Genomic DNA, 20,891 nt, shown 5'->3' with positions numbered 1-20,891 from the left:
TCCATTCTGGATTGTGTGCTCTTAGAGCATAAATCCAGAAGCAATGAATCTGAGAAACAAGGATTGTAGATAATAAATGGGAGCAGGAAATTGGAAAAGGGCTGGGATTTAGGAAAAAGTCAGTGAGATTGGTTGGGAAGATCAGGAAGCATTTAGAAAATTCTTATAGTAGCTTCCTGTGAAGCTAGTAAATAAGCTATCTGCTTCCAAAATACAGTAGTGGAAGGGGGTGGGGGGGAGAGATTAACCAAAAAACTTATATGCGTATGTGCATCATCCGTGGACACAGACAATAGTTTGGTGAAGGCCTGGGGGGTGGGGTGGGAGAGGGGGTGGGGTGGGAGCGGGGTTGAGGGGTCAATGGGGGGGAAGGAGGGGGACAACTGTAATACTTTCAACAATAAAGATAAATTAAACAAAAAAAATACAGTGGTGGAATAGGCATAGGGTAACAGTTACAGGCATTCCCATTCCAAAAGGGAAAAGTCAGAAGAATAAAACGGTCACTGGTCCCACACAATTTCAAAATCCAGCAGAGCAAATTCCATTAGGTTATGAGGCCTACAAATAATCCTCTATGGCTTGAGGCTATGTCCTCTGAGTCTGCAGTTCCAACCTCTGCACCCAGGGCTCTGGCCTTTGCACCTGTGACTCCAGTCTGTGTGCCTGGAGTCAGGCTTCTAGGCACACAGCTCTCACCTTAAAGTCATTCTTCCTCTTCCTTGAAGGGTAGCACATGTTTGCAGCTGAGCAGTTTTATAAGCCTGTTTCCTGCCTGTAGAATTTTGGGAGTATGACAGCCTTCTTTTATTTCATCTTATCTCTGTCCCTTTCAGTCCAAGCTGGCAATGTTTCTGCTGATATAACATTTTCAAAGACCTTGTGAGTCTCCTGTGTATGACACAGGAATCCATGCCATTAGTCAAAATGGTCTTTCATAGATCTTTCCTGAATAATCCCATCTCTAGTCCTGGTTTCTGTTATGATAGCCGAATGGATTCATGTGTCACATGCCTGACCCCTTTTAACACTAGTAAAAATTGTCCAGCAACACCCTTGGCTTTCTTTCCACAGCAGGCTTTCCTAAGAACTAGTCTCCTAATTTTATCATCTTTTGCAATCTGAATTGGCTGAAAATTTCCTAAATCATCAAGTCCTGGTTTCTTTACTTAGCAGTCATTCCCTTAATTCAAATTTTTCCTCACACATTTTTTTTATAAGCAGCAAGGATAAATCAGTCCAGAATGTCAACACTTTGCTTCTAAATCTCCTCAGCTAACTATCTAAGTTCATTGCTTACAAGTTATGCTTTCCACAATTCAGACAAGATTTCTGCCACTATATAACTGTATCATCTCTCCAGTTTCTACTATCATGTTCCTCATTTCCTTCTGAGCCCTCACCAGCATCTCTAACATTCATATTTCTACCAACATTCTGTTTATGACAATATATGTATTCTCTAAGACCAAATAGGCTTTCTCTGCTATGCAGAAGTATTTAGTAATAGATATATGAAAACTTAAATATATGCACATATACACAAAATATCATAATGGACAAAATATCATAATTGCCTGACAAACTGTCAAACGTTCATTCATCTAATATTTATTGAGTGTCTACTATGTGATAGTGCTGGGGATACAAAAGCAATCAAAAAGGACAAAAATCCCTATCCTTGGCATCCTGTATTCTTTGAAGCATGGTGGGGAAGCGAAGGGGAGAAGAAAATCAACACAATGAATAAGTGAATGATAGATTATGATAAATGCTGTGAGAAATAAAGAATAATAGAGGGAAATGTTCCCATTTTAAGCAGGGTAGACCTCACTGAGGTGAGCTTTGAGAAAATACTTTAAGCAAAGTAGATAGGGAGGTAGCCACCTGAGGAAAAAGATTCTAGACAAAAAGAAAAACTAGTGTTAAAGCAGACCACACCTGGCTTTTTCAAGAATAGAGTGTAATAAACAGGGGAGAGAATAAGAGATGAAGTCAAAGCAAACTGGGTGTGGGGGAGAGGCAGATCTTGGAGGGTCTTACAGGCCATTTGGGGGAGTCACTGCAAGGTTTTGAACAGAGGAGAAATGTAATTTGATTTCGGTTTTAAACCCCCAAGAAATGGTTTATAAAAGATATTTCAAGGCATGCACTCAAAATGAGAAAAATTTCCCCTTAATTATACTAATGCCTTATTTATAACTTATTATCAACCAAAGCCTTCTTTCTTCTATTTCTAAACTGCCTCAATTAAAGCTTTAAGGAGTACTTTCCAGGTTAAATATCCTGTAATTTGTTGTTTCTCAAACATATACTTCACCAGTATGGATACTAATCCATTCTAATGAGCTTAATTTCATATGAAGCTTACCCTGACTTGCTAATTATGGCCACTATTCCCTAAGTCTTTTCCTTCTTGAATTGTGGGAACAGATACTGCACTCCTCTGTTTCATTTTCAGGTACATAGGGATACATCTGTGACTTATTTAATATTGGTTCCGTGTCATTAGAGAATATCTAATGATCAGACTTTCTTAAGTGGACACAAAAGGTAGTATGCATTGAACATGTATAGAGTGGGTTATTGCCTCTAATCTTTTTCTTATTGTTATGTACAATTAAGCTCAACTTCCATTTTTAAAGGAACTAACAGGGCTTTATGACAACGTATTGTTTGTTCTCATAAACTTGACATTTTACTAAGAGAACTACATAAATTTGAAATCTGGGTGATTTCATTAATGAAAAGGCCAAGAGCCTGCAACTGATTCATTTCCATCCAGATAAGTCTGTGCCTATGTAATTCTCTCTCCATAAATTCATACTCTTCCCACAATTCTATAACAATCTAGACAATTTTGTTTGATTTTATTTCTTAAGGAAAGGAACCCACAGATAAATAAATCAATATATATTTTTAAAACTACATGTGAGAGAGCAGACTTTTTGAAAGAATAAAGTTTCCTGCTTTTCTTCCCATTATCATTATAATTTATTTTTTCATCTACACTTCATCCACATTTAGAATCTGCAAAATGTTTTTAAAAATAAATTTGGTGGGATCTAAGATTAAAAAGCCGAGTGTAGGAATAGTTTATACCAACTCACTAGGACATCTTCAGCCATTCATCAGCTTGTGGTTTCCAACCTCCTTTTATCAATTGCTCAAAACTTGTGATAATGCTACCACCTGCACCTAAAAATGAAAAAATAAAACAAGAATATTAGCCAAATTTTCTAGAGAAAATATTTGAAACAAAGCCATAATTTTATCTCCTGACTTAAAATCCCAAGAGGATCCCCAAAATAAAAAGAAAAGTTGCTTTGTATATTTATGGTACTGACACTATTGCAATTCTTCCCTTTCACCAGCATGGCAACTGTCTAGTGGGCTGTAATTAAGGTTAAAATTGGGTCCTCAGGCACAGAGATGTGGCTAGAGGTTTGTTTCAGACCTGAAAAATAAAATCCTCTGCTTTATCATTTCTTTCCCTGATATTAGCTTTAGGTGAAATACACTATGAGATTGGGGACATTTTTTCAATTCCCACATACAAAAGAATTCAACAATAAAGGTAAGTAATGCAAAGTAAACATGAACTCATAATGAATCATATTTGCCATTTCCAGTTATTGAGGATTTTATAAAAATAACGGCAATTTTTTTAAGCGCAGCACATAATTTCTTATGTAAACTTGTTTTATTTATGATGGTACTATACCTTAGTTAATTATGAATTCCTCTGGTTCTGGGGCTGCTAATGAAACCAATCACAAAAGTTTTATGTTGTAAGGCAGTTGGGCTCAACATAATAGCTGGTGGCTAGTACTAGTGAAAAGTGCTGCTTTTGAAATAACTTTATTAGCCAACAGAAACAAGGCTTCCATCATCCCAAAAGACTTTATTACAGTATATGGTCCCCATCAATGTAACTAGAGAACTGTTCAGTAGTCATAGTACACCAATAACAGAATATTTATGAACATATACTATTATTACCTCGGGCCCATCCAATAGCTATCATGACTATCCAGCCATTTTTGTAATGGCTACTAGCATGTGTGACTCCACCTACTATTTTCCAAGTTCTGGTCACTTCCTTCATTCCTGCAGCCAGGACTTGAACAGGTAGGAAAGAATAGCCCTGGGAAACTAGGTCACATGGGCAAAAAAAAATAATATACCTGAAATTAAAATTTAAATATTTTAATATATAAATAGAATCAGAACAGAAATAAAAATACAGCATATCAACAATAACAATTTGGCAAAACACAACAAACATATAAACATAAACTCCATATAAACATGGAATTTGACTTCAAGACCAAAACTGGGTAGATTTTTAAAAAATCACATGAAACACCTATAATAATCAGACAAAAAGTCATGATCACAGAGAAATTTCATCTTGTTTGAACTTCTGACTACTCTATATATGCAAAAAGTATTTACTGAGTTCTGAATTTGTGCCTATACTCCTCTAGAAGCTAAGTGCTGTATCCACTAAAAAAATAAAGAAAATGTATAATCACTTGTAGGGTAGGGACTTCTCTAGCTAGAGTGCCTTTTTCCCTGGGAACAGGAATTAGAAAAGGGCCCTTGGTAGCTGAGCAAGGGCTGCATCGCAATCCCACTAACATCTTCACCTGTGCCCCTCTGTACAGTACATAAACTGCAATCTATACAAAGAAAGGTCATAGCTCTCAAGGAGACAGATTTGTATTAAGGAAAAACATACTTTCATACAGCTAAAAGAATATGAAGCTTGTTCTTCAATTCAGTTGAGTAAGATTAAGTTTTAACCAATTAAATTGTGATACTAGTTTAAGATAATTCACTCCTCCTCAGGTGAATTATTTTTTGAAGCTTCATTTGTTCTAAGCATCTGTTCAAACAGTTTAGCAGTAGTGTTAAATTGGAAAACACTCTACTTCCCCCCCCATTCCTAAAAATACTCTCTAGCTGACAATTTTGTGCTTAAAGCAGAATGTCATCTTCTTTCTAACAGAGTGATATGGAATACACTGTATGAAAGAAGTATTATAGTTCTTCAAAAAAAAGTTGATAATCTTGTTGCAATTCATGATTCATAAAGTAAGAATTCCCAAAAGTATGCATGGGATATGAAACCTATTTGCCAGAATACTGCTTCAGAGACCCAACATAAGATGCAATGGTCTGTTCCCAAGGAACTCTTTCTTCTTTATCCCCACCCACCAATTCCTTCTTATTCTTCAAGGTCCCACTCAAACAATGCCATACACACTGGGAATTTTGTTTTATTTAATATTCTCAGTTCAGAATAAATTCTAATGGCTATATACAACTAAAACAATTGGCTCCTGTGCCTAAACGTAGGTCGCTCTTAATAATTTTTCTTTTAATAGACAATGTGGAGCAAAGGTAGATTCACAGTTGTTCATATGGAAAATAATACAATAATTAGTAAATAATAATACAAGAATAAACTCTGTGTTATGTGTACTCACAACTGTAAACCTACTTTTGCCACACCCCATATAAAGGCTGTAATTCTCATAATAAATTTTAATAGACTTTAGATGGCAGTAATAATTCATCTTGCTATTCCCTCACCTAAAACTCAGCATGATGAAAAATAGTCCTGAATTAAATCATTTATTAACAATTAATCTTGAGGCAAAATACAAATATATCAAATCAAAGAATCAGTTGATAATTAAAGAGTTTGAGAGAAAGCAATAAATTACCTGAGAGTAGTAAAAAGCTTTTTGAAAATGACTGGTATGATTTAAAAACTGTACATGTTCATACAATATTTTGAAAGCCTCTATACACTTCTCTCTTTAAATACAGAACAAATTTCCAAGAAGTCAGTTAGATTTTAGGGGGAAAAATGAGTTACACTTAAATAAGCAATTTTAAAATGTGTTTTTAAATAAAATTAAAATATTTTGGTATCCACTATAGATCAGAATTAGGGGGATTTGGTTTCTAAAGTAAAACACTCAAACAACAAAAACAAAAACACAAATGCCCCCATTTTCATTCTCTACCCTGAGACTATCTTCAACGAGTTAGAAACCTGTACTATTACAAGAGCAACCGTGGACTTTCTATATTCACCTATGTAACATTATGACATACAATCCAAAATTTGTAATTATTGCCATTTTTAATATATAAGTCTTTATTCCATTTAATCATATATCTCTAAAATATACCTATAATAAGTTAACATTTAAAGCAGAAAACAATTCTTGTTTCAAGTGTTATATAGTCACAGGGCAAAAGAACAATTGTTTATTGTGCTTGGTAGACTTGCAAGTAAACATATCAGACTAATGGCTCCTTAAACAACCATTCCTGCTCCATAATACAAGTTAGCTTTCATTATGCCTCTCCTTCTGTAAAAATTATCATTTCACCTTTAACTAAAATTATCTAAGGATCTTTAAATTTGTAAAGTGCCTAAAGAAAACATATCAGAAAAGAAGAAATAGAACATATTGAACAAGAAATGGAACAAGCCTGGCCTATGTGGCTCAGTGAATAAGGGTCAACCCATGAACCAGGAGGTCAAGGTTTGATATCCTGTTCGGGCACATGCCAGGTTTCAGCCTCAATCCTCAGTAGGGGGCATGCAGGAGGCAACTGATCAATGATTCTCTCTCATCATTGATGTTTCTATTTCTCTCTCCCTCTCCCTTCCTCTCTCTCAAATCAATAAAAACATTAAAAGAAAGAAATGGAACAAGAAGGCAACTGATTTCTCATTCACTTTTTTTCTCATCCATTCTCTTTCTCATCCATTTTTAAGTCACTTACGTTAATGCAGAGTTTTGAAAAAAAAGACAAATAGTGCTAAATAACAGAAGTCAATCTAAAACAGTATACAAACAGAATACTAAGCCACTGACAAATGAAAGCTAAACCAGTTTAAGTAGGAAAGATAAAAGCAAAAATTAAGTTAATACCAAGAGTTGAGCAGAAAGAAGCTTCCCGTGATTAGTCACTGAGAACTCTGTTTTCACTCTATTAATTCCACTTCTCTATCAAAGACAGCATTACTTAACTAAGCCAAATAGAACTATAAACTAAATACAGTTCATATTAGCCCAAACTGATACCTTTTTCTTGTTCTTATTAATCTAAAAAATAACTTTATATGATTTGAAAAGACTATGGCAGAATGGCAGACCTATAAAACTATAACTTTTCTTGTATTTTTCCTCATAAAAATGCAGTCTCAGTTATGCAAATGTGCAATATATAATAGATACACTTGAAGTTTAAGGAAAACAAACAGGGATCCAAAAATCAATACACACAAAAATTACAACATATTTCTTTCCCCCAGAAACAGTTTCAAAGAGGAAAATCCTATCAAAGTGTACACTGTCTTCCCAACAGTTGTTTCCCTTTGCCAGTAGATGGTGCTAATCTCCAGATGTGAGCACTACAAGCTAGTGTACTGGATAAAGATGACCCTTCCAATAAGTGCATTCACAGAATCCCTTAGTTTAGCTTACTAGAGTTTAAAGTATATTCCAAACATCCTTTTCTCTCTCAAATCAAATGAAGCAAAGATTATAAATATGTTCTTAAAATTAAAACCATTAAAAAACAGCAAAATAAACTGTGCTGTTAAGCAAGTATTTTTAATTAAGAGTCTGTGAGGAGAGAGACAATATTTGCATTTTCAGAATCCAAAACAATCTACTACATACTACATAAGCACAGACTAAAGGACTAGATACCGTAGGTTTGAATCCTGGCTCCAACTAGTAGGTATCTGAGATACTTTGGGCAAGTTATTTAACCCTTCTTGCCTCAGTTACCTCAGCTGTTAAATGAGAATAAAATAGTACCTACCACCTTACAGGATTCTTGTGAGGTTTACAAGAGATAATGTATGTAAAGCATAGAAAACGTCTGAGACATAGTAAATACTACACCAGTGGTTGCTACTGTTATTGTTTTGTAATGACCAACAAAACTAGAACCATTAACATGCTCACCAGAAGAATAAATAAAATATAGATATTAATATAATGAATTACATAGCAGTGAGAGGAAATGTACTATAGCTACATGCGAGAACAGAGATGAATCTTAGTAACATAATGTTCAGTGAAGAAAACAGTCCCAGAGAACTATATATAGGCATGTGTCACTTAACAGTGGGAATATGTTCTGAGAAATGTGTCATTAGGTGATTCTGTTGTACGAACATCATAGACTATACTTACAGGGGACATCAAAACTAAAAGCAAGGATTCTGGAAAGATGGTAGCAGCAGTGGCTGCACAGATTTTGATTTCTTCAAATCTCCACATAGACAAGGCATCTACACAGCAAAACCAAAATCCCATCCACAATACCTAAAACAAAACTACATGACAAGGTACTCTCAAAACACAGAGACTATTCACCAACACCCACAAGATCTACACTGGTTGGCAGAAAAAAAGAAAGCAACAGGTGGCAACTAATGAGCCTAACAACAACTCCAAAATAGCTAATGAGTATTCGCTAGAGAGCATTATCAGGCCAAAATGGAAAACAACAAAAACAAAGGCTAAAACTGGGAGGGATGCTGGCATCTCCAATACTGCATGAGACAAAAGGTCCATGATAAGAAGGTCTAAAAAGAGGTTGGCTCAATTTAGTCACCATGAACTTTCAAAACTGATCCACCCAGGGTGTCTTCTAGAACAAGTCCCACAGTGAGAAGAAACTGCTGGTGTATAATAGAAACTGAGTAGGGTAGAACAACAGAAGAAACAGGAGATCCAGACCAAACTGGGGAAGGGGAAAAGACCTAGGAAATCTCAGAATGCAGGTCATCATTTTTGGAACACTATATAAAACCAAAAGGCCGAGCTCTATGAAGTCAAAAAACTTTCCTGAATTCCACCTTATGCTAAAAGTTAAAAAAAACCTAATTCCCCATAAAAATGACCAACAGAAAAGGATCAAGGTCAAATCCCATACACATTTATTATTTAAAAAAAAAGAATACATTCCTACAGACAATGAAAACACTCACGAAAATATGTTCATAAAACATATCAAAACTGCAACCTACTATTTTAAAACACCCTAAAGACATTATGAAAGAGATAACAATACATAAAACAACAACATACAACAGAATTAGAAAAACAGAACTGAAGATAAAATACTCAGGGAAAAAAAGAATTTTACAAATGAAAAACAAACTGGAAGAAAAACAAAGAGAAATAAATAAAACAGTGCTTCAAAAAGTAGAATGTAAAAGGGGAAAACATTTTAAATTTTAAGAAAAGATAAAAAGGTTCACTGAAGAAAAGCAAAGGAGAGACAATATACCAATAATAGGAGTTCCTGAAGAAAGGGAAGAGGACAAGTACTAAAATAACTTTTTCAATTAAAAAAAAAAAAGTGTAGCTACTAAAAAGAACATATCAAGTTCCTAAGAATACTGACCCAGAATGAACAACACTAAGACATATTTTGTTTAAATTATTATGCTTTTAATATATGCCCCCTATGTTCATTGCAGCATTATTTATAGTAACCAAGATCTGAAAACAGCCCAAGTGCCCATCAGTAGATGAGTGGATAAAAAACCTGTGGTACATTTACACAATGGAATACTACTCGGCTGTTAAAAAAGGAAAATCTTACCTTTTACGACAGCATGGATGGACCTGGAGAGTATTATGCTAAGGGAAATAAGCCAGTCAGAAAAAGACAAATACCATATGATTTCATTTATATGTGGAATCTAATGAACAAAATAGAAACAGATTCACAGATACAGAGAACAGACTGATAGCTGTCAAAGGGGAGAGGGGAGGGGAGCTGGGTGAAAAAGGTGAAGGAATTAAGAAAAAAAAAACAAAACTCACAGACAACAGTATAGTGATTATCAGAGGGAATGGGGGCTGGGGAGAGATAGGAGAGGGTAAAGAGGGGTGGTAAATACAATACAACATACAGATGATGTATTATAGAATTGTACCCCTGAAGCCTATATAATTTTTATTAATCAATGTCGCCCCAATAAATTCAAATAAAAAATAAATTACAAATATTATTAGCCTTTAATGGGAAAAAGTCTTTTGGGCATCTAGGAAAAAAACTGTACATGACTTATAAGGGAAAGAAAATTAAATAATCGTCAGACTTTTCAAGAAAACAGAGTAACATTTAAAACACTCAAGATAGAAAGTATAATCCAATGATTTTTATCCAGTAAAACTCACTTTCAAGTAGAAAAGACACACAGACAAACATGAACATGTGAGAATTCAGGGACTACTGTTCCTGAAGAACCAACTAGAGAATAAGCTTAGGCAACCAAAGTTACTAGAGAGATAAAGACATAAGAACTGGTGGTAAGCATTAATACACAGTTACCTATAAAACTAAGACTAAATGAGGATTAAGAATAATATATAGTATGGAAATAATAGTATAACTATTTTAAAAATGGGATGAAAATGACAAGTATATATGCAAAAAAATAATAATGTTTTCAGTAATCGTATCAGTGGAGAGTATTAGTACTGTTATCCAAAACTACTATGTATTATGTGCATAATACAGAGTAAAATAAATGAGTAATGCTGGAATATTCTAATTCTATCATGTTTTGTGCCCTTAAAAACCAAAATTCTTAGCGGGGAAGAAAGGAGATACATATGTAACAGAGAAAGGTTAAATGAAAGCTCTATGGCCTTGACTTTGAATTAAAAATATCAATATCAACTCATACGTTATTTTATCCTTATTGTTTCCTAGCTCTGTCCACTGAAAAGTCCTAGAAACAGTAATCAATCCAGTAAAAATGAACATCTCTAGCGTTCAGACTGTGGTCTTGAAATGCTATTTCTCAAAATGGCAGAGCTTATTAAAGAAATAAAAGATTCCTTAAGAAAAGTATGAGATGAATCTTCCATTAAGTAGCAAGGAAGGTAATCAAAGTCCCTGGAACCATTCTAAAGAAGTTCCTACCAGCCAAAAATGGAACAATTTCAGCTTCAGTAATGACAATAATTGCAATTTATTAAAACCAATGAAATAAGCTTAAATCCATGAGTTCAAAAAAAATTTTTTCTAATTGTCACCTTTGGAGAATGTCAGAGGACCAATTCATTATCCTGAACACTGAAAAAGGGAAAAAAATCAAGTGTTTATCCTGCCTTTTCTATACAACTGGGTAACCAAATAACAGATGATTAATGGGAATTACCATTTATAATACTATTCCAACTAATACATAAGAAAAGATAGAATAAGACTACCAAAACTTTGCAAATAGCAATTAATTAATAGATATAGTCACTAAGTATAAGAGTGCTAATGTCAACAAAAAGAAAACTAATCAGACATTTTGGACCTCTTATGGTCCTGCTAAAGAGATCTAACTTGAGTCTGATTTGGATTCTGGATCAATCTGCCCATTTTCAGGAAACATAGGAAATAGAGGAATATAATGACCTGCACTGTGAGTATGCAATCAGCAAGCTCTAAACTATGAAAAACTCTACAAGTCAAATGGCTCTGGGTCTTTAAGAGACAAATTATTAGGGGGGAAGAGATGGAGGGGGGGGCCTATAAAATAAAAGAGATTTAAGAGACATCACATTTTTTAATGGGCATGACTAAATTATAGTGTCTAGTGATTAACACCTGGATGATAAAATTATAAAAATATGCAAGGAAGTGATTATCATAGAAGTCAGGATAATGGTATGTTACTATAATGGTTATCTGAGGTGGGAAGGGGGTTGTGACTGGAATGGGACACACAGAAGGAACTTCTAGGATGGATGATAAAGCTCTATTTCATGACTTGAGTAGTGGATTCAAGGATATACCTTACAATAATTCATTAGGCCACATATTTGTTTTTTGTAGTTTTCTGAATTTTTCCTTTTTAATAAAAGGATTTTTAAGTGGAATTTTTTTCTTAATCTAAATGATGAATATACAAGTTTTTATTGTATCACAATTCTTTATATTTTGCATGTACTTTATAAATATTCATTTGTACCTATTAAATATTAATTGAAAATTTTAAGTTAAAAAACCACGTTGTTCAGAATAAAAATTCCTCTTAATTAATATCACAGTCTAGCCCTGGATGGTGTGGCTTAGTTGGCTGGGCATCATCCCACGCACTGAAATGTTGCTGGTTTGATTCCTGGTCAGGGCACATATCCAGGTTGCAGGCTCAGTCCCTGGTAGAGGGTGTACAGGAGGCAGCTGATCAGTGCTTCTCTCTCACATCAATGTTTCTCCCTCTCCCTTACTCTCTATCTTTAAAAAATTTTTAATAAAAATTGGGGGGGGGAAAAAGATCATAGTCTAAGTGCTGAGTCCAGATCCTGCCATTTACCAAGTCTCTAAATTTCCTCTTATGTTAAGGGAAATAATAAAAGATCTGAGATTAACAAATAACTAAACACTATACTATTAATTCACTATATAAAAATGTGTTTCTTATTTTCCATTTGTAATATGCCTTTTAGTTTAAGCCAAGAAAGGATATATTTATGGAAAAGCAAGTTTATTTCACTGAAAGGATCAACTAGTCAAGATCTAAAATTCTTTGCCACTCAAGTGCAGAAATCCCTTAACAATACACAGAAGTCCATTCCTTTAGCAATGTATTTATTGAACCTAGAACGGTACTTGCTACACTGTTAATAAAATGAAATTCCTGCTCTGACAGGCTGTTATTCTAGCAGAGTGAGACAAACCAACATAAAAAGAAACGAACAGATAATATATCAAGTAGTAATCAGTCTAAGAAGAAAAATAAAGAAGGATGACATGATAGTCATGAGAGAGAAGGTGGTATTTCATTCAGGGGCAACCTGTCTGAAAAAAAGAAAATAGGAGCCTTCTGGGAAAGAACATTACAGAGAGAAGACTTAGGCAAGCACAAAGGCACTGAATTTGATTTGCAAGAATCCAAAGCAATTGCTACTAATATTTTTCTTCATTTCAAAACTAAATTCAAGACAAATTAATGTTAAATCTCATAAGGCTCCCCAAAATCCAACAGAGTATGACAAGAACAATTATTATATATGAATTATAATCACTTAGACTTTGGTGTAGTTGATCACATTCTTGATTCCTATCCTGTTGTATATTTGTATATATGGGTTAGGGGATAAAAATAAGCTGTTTGTGGCGAAATATTTGATGCTCTTTCATATTTGAAATGCTGCCACCAAAAATACATTAAGACAGTGGTAACAATAATTACCTCTGGGAGAGGATAAGGGAGAAGAGGGTAAGAAAGAAACATACTTTGCAGATAAAATCTTTGGGATTATCTGAGTTCCTTCCTTTGCACATGCATTAACTTTTCAATAACATAAAATATTTTTTAAAGAAAAAACTGCATTTACTAATAACTTACAAAACAATGTTTTAAATGTCTGATAGTCAAAATGGTAGCTTACCAGATTGAAGATGCCAGTAATATATTAGTGTTGTTTGCAAGAAACCTCAGTGGAGGCTCCGCAAGCAGTAGACAGGATAAAATTCCTCCACCAAAACAGTGGAGCATAGCAGTAAACCAACTTGAAACAGGATTCTTCCATGCCACCGCCACTGCTCCTGAAATAGTGAAGTAAAAATGTGATCTGAGATAGCTGTATATTAAACAAGCCCTGTGGTACTATTAGCACTAAAGAAATAGCAATTTGTTCACTTCTTAATTTTCATGAATTTATCATTACTCATAGATGTGACAATCACATTCATCATGAAACATATCTTCTGTTCTTTAAATCAGGACTAAAAACATTTTGTTCAGACATGGGTGATTTGGGGCAACATTAAAATACTCTGTTCAGGCTCTTATTGCCAGTTTCCTAGTAGTAGATTATTATAAACAATATCCCCACCTACTGTTTCCTTTCATTCCCAATCCTGCTATAAAGTACTCCCAGTTGATATGTTTAAAAAGATATATTAAGAAAAATTTATAATCTTAATTACACACTTTAAAAAATGAAAGCTGAAATAAATGCACTAAGCTTTCAACACAATGGGCTAGAAAAAGAGTAAAATAAACCTAAAGACCAAAAGTTGATGATGAACAGATATTTACATCATCACAAAATGTCTCTGATTGCTGTGGACAGTACTAAGTTGAATTAAGAGTGGTGAAAGCAAACAATCCTGTCTTGCCCCAGATCTGAAGGGAAACACTTTTAGTTTTTCCTGGTTGAGTATGATGTTGGCTGTGGGTTTGTCTTATATGGCCTTTATTATGTTGAGGTACATTCCCTTTATTCCCACTTTACTGAGAGTTATCATATGGGTGCTGGATTTTGTCAAATGTTTTTCTGCGTCTACTGATATGACCATATGATTTTTATCCTTAATTTTATGTGATGTATCACATTAATTTATTTGTGGATATTGTATCAACCTTACATGCCTGGAATAAATACCACTTGATCATGGTGCATGATCTTTTTAAGTATTGCTAATATTTTGCTAATACTCGGTTTGCCAATATTTTGAGGATTTTTGCATATATGTTTATCAGGGATATTGCCCTATATTTCCATTCTTCATAGTGTCTTTATCTCGTTTTGGAATTAGAATGTTGGCCTCTTGTAAAATGAGTTTGGAAGTCTTGCCTCCTCTTGAATTTTTTTGGACTGGTTAAGAGGACAGGTGTTAGTTTTTCTTTGAATGTTTGATAAAATTCACCTATGAAGCCATATGGTCCAGAACATTTGTTTGCTTGGAGTTTTTTGATCACTGCTTCGGTTTCATTAGTTGCAGTCTGTTCAGATTTTGTTTCTTCTTGATTCAGTTTTTGGAAGATTGTATGTAACTAGGAATTCATTCATTCCTTTCAGATTGTCTGATTTGTTGGCATATAGTTGTTCATAATATTTTCTCATAATCCTTTGTATTTCTCTGGTGCCAGTTGTTTCTTCTCTTTTTTATTTTATTTGGATCCTCTTTTTTTCTTGATGAGTCTGGTAAAAGGTTTGTCAATCTTCTTTGTTTTCAAAGAACCAACTCTTGGTTTCATTGACCTTTTGTATTTCTTTTTTTTAAGACTCTAATTTTGCTTATTTCTGCGCTCTAATCTTTATTATTTCCTTCCTTCCCTTCACTTTGGGCCTTTTCTAGTTCCTTTAGGTATAAGATTAAATAGTCTGAGATTTGTATTATTACTTGAGGTAAGCCAGTACTGCTATACATTTCCCTTAGAACTGCTTTCACTATGCCCCATAGATTTTGGGTTGTTGTGTTTTCATTTTCATATGTCTCAAGGTATCTTATGATGTCTTTGATTTCATTGACAACCAACTCCTTGTTTAGTAACATGTTATTTAGCCTCCATGTGAATGTTTTTCAGTTTTTTTCTTGTAATTTATTTCTAGTTTCATACTATTGTCAAGGTAAGAGAAGATACTTGATATGATTTCAATACTCCTGATTTATTAAGACTTGTTTTGTGTCCTAACATGTGGTCTATCCTGGAAGATGTTCCATGTGCTTGAATATAATGTATATTCTGCTGCTTTGGGGTGAAATGCTCTGAAAATATAAATTAAAACCACCTGGTCTAGTGTGTTTGTTGTTTAAGGTCAATGTTTCCTTGTTCATTTTCTGTCTCAAAGATCTACCCATTGATGTCAGTGAGGTGTTAAATTCCCCTACTCTTGATGTATTATTGTTGATCTATCCCTTTATCTCCATCAAGTTTTGCTTTATATATTTAGGGGTTCCTATGTTGAATGCATAAATATTTACATACGTTATATCCTCTCGTTGGATTGATTTCTTTGCCATTATGTAATGTCCTTCTTTGTCTTTTATAACAGCTTTTAAGTTCTATTTTGTCTTATATAAGTATTGCTACTCCAGCTTTTTTGTTTCCATTTCCAAGAAATTCCTTTTTCGAGTCCCTTTCAGCCTGTGTATTTCGTTCTGAAGTGGGTCTCTTGTAGACAGGGTATATATGGGTCTTTTTTTTTATACATTCAGTCACTTGATGTCTTTTGATTGAAGCATTTAATTCATTTTCATTTAAAGTGATTACTGATAGGTACATAGTTATTGCCACTTTATCCTTTATAATTGTGTTCCTTTTTTCTTTTTCTTTCTTCTTCTTAAGAAGTCCCTTAAACATTTCTTGTAATACTAGTTTGGTGGTGATGAACTCCTTTAGCTTTTTCTTGTCTGGGAAGCTCTTTAGTTCTCCTTCCATTTCAAACGATATCCTTGCTGGGTAGTCTTGGTAGTTTGGTCTTGCTTTTCATCACTTTAAATTTTTGTGCCAATATTTTCTGGCCTGAAATGCTTCTGTTGAGGAATCAGCTCACAGTCTTATGGGAGCTTCCTTGTAGGTAACTATCTTTCTCTTGCTGCTTTTAAGATCTTCTCTTTGTTCCTTGTGGGGGTTATGTGAGCCCTCATATTGTAGTTGAGTCTTGATTGCTGTTGGCCCATCCATGGGTGGGACTGACCCTCAGGCTGGCAGACTCTAAGAATCAACCCTAACAACACTGTGTAAGCTGCTGTGCAGGAGCTGACCTTACAAAGAGGAATTCACCCCAGCAGGTTCTGGTGGTGCCAAGGTGTCCCTTTGAGAGTGCCGCTTATAGAGCTAATTAGGTTGTGCTCTGATGTAGTCTGAAGCCTGCCACCAGGTGCTGGTTCTGGAGCCCCTTGGGAGGGATTCTGACACAGGTCAGTCAGATGCTGCCTATGACTGGCCCTGGACTACCTGTTTGGAGCTAAAAAGAGATCTAGTTTGTGGCTCCGTCTGCTAAGCCTGGTGCACATGGGAGGGACTAGGCTGTGTGCCAAGGCCGGCTTCCACCAGTACCAAGCCCAGAAGCAGGTCAGCATAAAGCTTAAGTCACCCTGAGATCTGTCTCTGCTTTCTGCCCATTAGGCTCAGTCACTGAAAGAGCCTCTAGTGGCATGCAAGTTGCTTGAGTAGGTTCTCATTCACAAGGTAGGGGCAAGTGGTATTCACCAGGAGTGATCAAACTGAAACTCGGCACAAGTGCTGAACCTGAGGGCACTCAGCAAAAGTCTAAGAGTACACCAAGGGCAGTCACATGTGCCCAAGGCCTGCAAACCTTTGCGGTGAAGCAGGAACTCAAGGAGTAATCAGGGTGAGGCCAACAGAGTTCATCAGGTTAAAACAGATTAAGATTTGGCCATGTGGAAAGACAGCTCTGCACAAAAACAATGGTGGCAGTTGGGCATGTGAAGGAAAAATGGCCCTCACCTCTGAGCCAGAAAACTCAGTCTCTCCCTATATGTCTCGGCCACCTCAGGTCTGCCAGGACCTCCTTGAGAACCTTCCAAGAAAGTTGAGACCATGGGCCTAGGCTGACCACAGCAAGCTAATTCCTCCACAGGGCATGAGCTTGGTAGGGCGAGGCCACAGGGATTTGGAAGGGTGGAGCTAGTGAATTTCCCCAGGCTAATGCCATATGGAGGGGAGTGCTTGACCCAGGAAAGATGGCATTTGTGGGTGGTATGGGAGATGGACTCAGCACAGGGACCTTGGCAGCTGTCCCTCCAAGCCTCTCCCTGTATGAATCCAGTCTGCTCTGAGCCTCCATCTCTCTGCCAGAACCTGAGATGTGTGCCCACAAACAAGATTTTGTGCACCAGCCCTTTAAGAGGGCTCCTGGCTTTCTACCAGACCTCCATCTCTCCCTGGCAGACAGAAGCTCCACTGATTTTCACAGCCAGATGTTACATAAAGTCTCTTCCCAGATCCGGTGCTCCTGGGTGGGGAGGCCAGCATGGGGTTGAGACCCCACATTCCTTGGTGGGGACCTTTGCAGCTGAGATATCCCTGTAGATTCTCTACTGACACACATGGACGTGGGGCCAGGCCTTTTCACATCTCTGTCCTGCCTACCAGTTTGGATGTGGCTTCATCTGTAATCCTGTTATAAGCCTTCTGTTCAGCTAGTCTTTAGTTGGTTATTCAGGTTGATTGTTCTATAATTTTAATTCCAGTTTGGTCCTGGGAGGAGGTGTCACTTCCACCTATTCTAGGTCATCTTGGATCCCCTGCCATCTATGTATGTTCTGTGGTGAGGTGTCTATCCAGAGCTTATGCCCATTTTTTAATTGGGTTGTTTGTTTTATTGTTGAGAATTAAGGGATATATATATGTATTTGGATACCAGTTCTTTATTGGATATGTGTTTTGAAAACACTTTCTCCAAGTGTGTGGCTTACCTTAAAAGTGGTTAGAAGACTGACATCCACAAAAATGTCCTCCTCTCCCCCTTTTGCTCTCCCTACTTTTAGGGGCTTCTCTCTTCCTCCAGGGAGAGCCTGGTGAGTCCCGAACTTGAGGACCTATGTTCTCCGCTTGGAGTGGATCCCTTTTCTGGGTTGACCATGGCCTCACCTAGTAGCCTCAGGCCCTGAGGGTTGGTTTGGGTGCTGTGGCCTATACCAAGCCTCGAACCTAATGTTCTGACCTTCTGTGAGGCCCCCTAGCTTAAGGTCCCTTCTGCTCACACAAATTCAAGTGAGTCCTATTGTTGCAACTGAGAACTTCATCTGGATAGAGCATGTTCACAGTGTACCCTGTGACTGGTTCAGCCTCCCTAGAATTGCTTGGATCCCCTACCCCAAGTATCTCCTCAGAAAAGAGCAGTGACTTTACTTCCTGACTATACAGCTCAATAGAACTTGGAACACTGGTAACCAGGCAGTCACATTCTAAAAAAGCCTTACTTGGCTACAGACATTGAAAATGACAGGATGTTTCTTGTTGTATGCCCATGTCCCAAGGCCATTGCCTCAAAAAAGCCAGCAATGACAGTATGTTTCGATGCTGCCAACATGATACTGTATATAGAGAACCCTAAACATTCCACCAAAAAACTACTAGAACTGATCAATGAATTTAGTAAAGCAGCAGAATACAAAATGAATGTTCAGAAATCAGTTTCATTTTTATACACTAATAATGAACTATCAGAAAGGGAAACTTAGAAAACAATCCCATTTATGATTAAAAATTTAAATTTAAAACTGACTCAAGTGTCCTAGGAGTTTCATGCAAGAATATTAAAGTAGTGTTGCTTATAACTCTATGAAAATTTTTTTTTAAAATCTAATGACCATCATCAGAGAAACAGTTAAATAAACCATGATCACTTCTACTATAGAATATTTATACAGGAGCAATTCAAGAGTGTGGTAGATAATTAGAAACATGGAAAGATCCCCAAGACATGCTGTTGATTATATGCAAATAACCAAATACAGTCATGTTGAACAACAGTATCACAGCATGGATCATTTATGGGCAAAAATGCAAACACTACACATTTCTCTAGGCACAAAAGATACATGGAATGCCCAGAACAGGTGTGCAATACAACAAATGTTAACTCTTATTATCTCTTGAGAAAAGCCTGGGATTAGGGAAGACGACAAAAGAGGCTTTAAATTTACTTAATTAAATTATTTAATTGTATTTGGATTCTTTAAAATAAAATGTTCATGTCCTAGCTGATTTGGCTTAGTGGTTAGTGTCAGCCCTCAGACTGAAGGGTCATGGGTTCGATGGGTTCGATTCCAGCCAAGGGCACATATCTCAGTTGCAGGCTCAATCCCCAGCCCTGGTAGGGGCACATGCAGGAAGCAACCAATTGATGTTTCTGTCTCACATCTTTCTTTCTTTCCTTCTTTCTTTCTTTCCTTCTTTTTCTCTTTCTCTCTCTCTCTCTCTCCCCCCACACACACCTCACCCCCCTTCCACTTTCTCTGAAAAGCAATGGAGAAAATATCCTTGGGTGAGGATTAAATATAAATGAATAAATAAAGTAAAATAAAATGTTCACTTATTAATTGTATATTTAAATAAAATTTTAACAAATTATGTCATATCCAATCTGAGTAATACAATGTATCTCTTCAAAAGAATGTAGCAGCTTTACATGCACTGACATGACAAAATGAAAACCCCAAATATGTAAAAAATATCTACAGGAAGAAATCATTAACGGGGAAAACCAAATATGTCTGTTTGTTTTTTTTAAAACATATCTTTATTGATTTCAGAGAGAGGAAAAGAGGGGGAGAGAGAGAGATAGAAACATCAATGATGAGAGAGTCACTGATTGGCTGCTTAGCCCGCAACCCGGGCATGTGCCCTGACCGGGAATCGAACCCTGATCTCCTGGATCCTAGGTGGATGCTCAACCTGAGCCACGCCTGGCTGGGTCCAAATATTTCGAAAGTTATATACACGTGCAGGTAATACAAAAAATTTGGTCAGCAATAATACACAACCAGACAGTTAACTGCTGTTACATCTTAAGGGAGGCCCATTTATGCAAAAACAAACAACAAAACTATGAAAATGTATGTGTGAGTTCAGTAGACTAACATCATCATACTTCTATTAACATGGGAATTCATCTGTATGTGCTCAGGAGAAAAAAAAGAGATATAAATATTTAAATAGTGCAACCCACCATTCTACACAGCAAAATGTGCCCAGGAATGAACATGAGTTGGCAGATGTGAATTTTCTGTGGTGTACACATCCTGTCAAGAGAACTGATGCCAAGGTTTAATGATACCCATCCGGTGACAACTCAAGAAATGGTGACCTGTTCCAATCTGGAAGAAAAATTAGTTATGAGAAACTTACTAAAAGACAGGATTGTCAATCTCCAGTGTAGCAATTTCCCCTAAACCTAAGAATTTTCAAGAGTTATTTTGATGATACATGGTCATGCTGTCTTTAGAGCCAATACCACTTGTATCTCTAATACATACATGTTATCTATCAAAATATGTGTATAGGCACTGTTCAGTATTACCCCATACAGTGATGACTCATTACAACACTGGTCAGTCAGCAAAAT

General features: G+C 36.1%; 1 protein-coding gene across 3 annotated transcripts in view; it reads right to left on the bottom strand.

Moving 5' to 3' along the window:
* TMEM38B (transmembrane protein 38B) overlaps positions 1-20,891 on the bottom strand; it is a 42,951-nt gene that overhangs the window by 13,785 nt on the left and 8,275 nt on the right. Inside the window, exons 2-6 of one of the 3 annotated variants that reach the window (XM_016224981.2) lie at positions 20,496-20,643; positions 13,455-13,611; positions 9,658-9,695; positions 4,003-4,155; positions 3,111-3,198 (exon numbers count right to left, since the gene is read on the bottom strand). In XM_016224981.2, the coding sequence (XP_016080467.1) occupies positions 3,111-3,198; positions 4,003-4,155; positions 9,658-9,695; positions 13,455-13,561 (386 nt within the window). In that variant the 5' untranslated portion in view covers positions 13,562-13,611; positions 20,496-20,643. Of the gene's footprint in view, positions 1-3,110; positions 3,199-4,002; positions 4,188-9,657; positions 9,696-13,454; positions 13,612-20,495; positions 20,644-20,891 lie in introns of all 3 variants that reach the window. The other 2 variants (XM_016224979.2, XM_016224980.2) reach the window with 2 other exon arrangements.

This window comes from Miniopterus natalensis, chromosome 12, assembly GCF_054644295.1.
Source record: "Miniopterus natalensis isolate mMinNat1 chromosome 12, mMinNat1.hap1, whole genome shotgun sequence".
NCBI classification, from domain to species: domain Eukaryota; kingdom Metazoa; phylum Chordata; class Mammalia; order Chiroptera; family Miniopteridae; genus Miniopterus; species Miniopterus natalensis.
The sequence above is the reverse complement of the archived record's forward strand: the minus strand, read 5'-3'. Positions and strand labels throughout refer to the sequence as shown.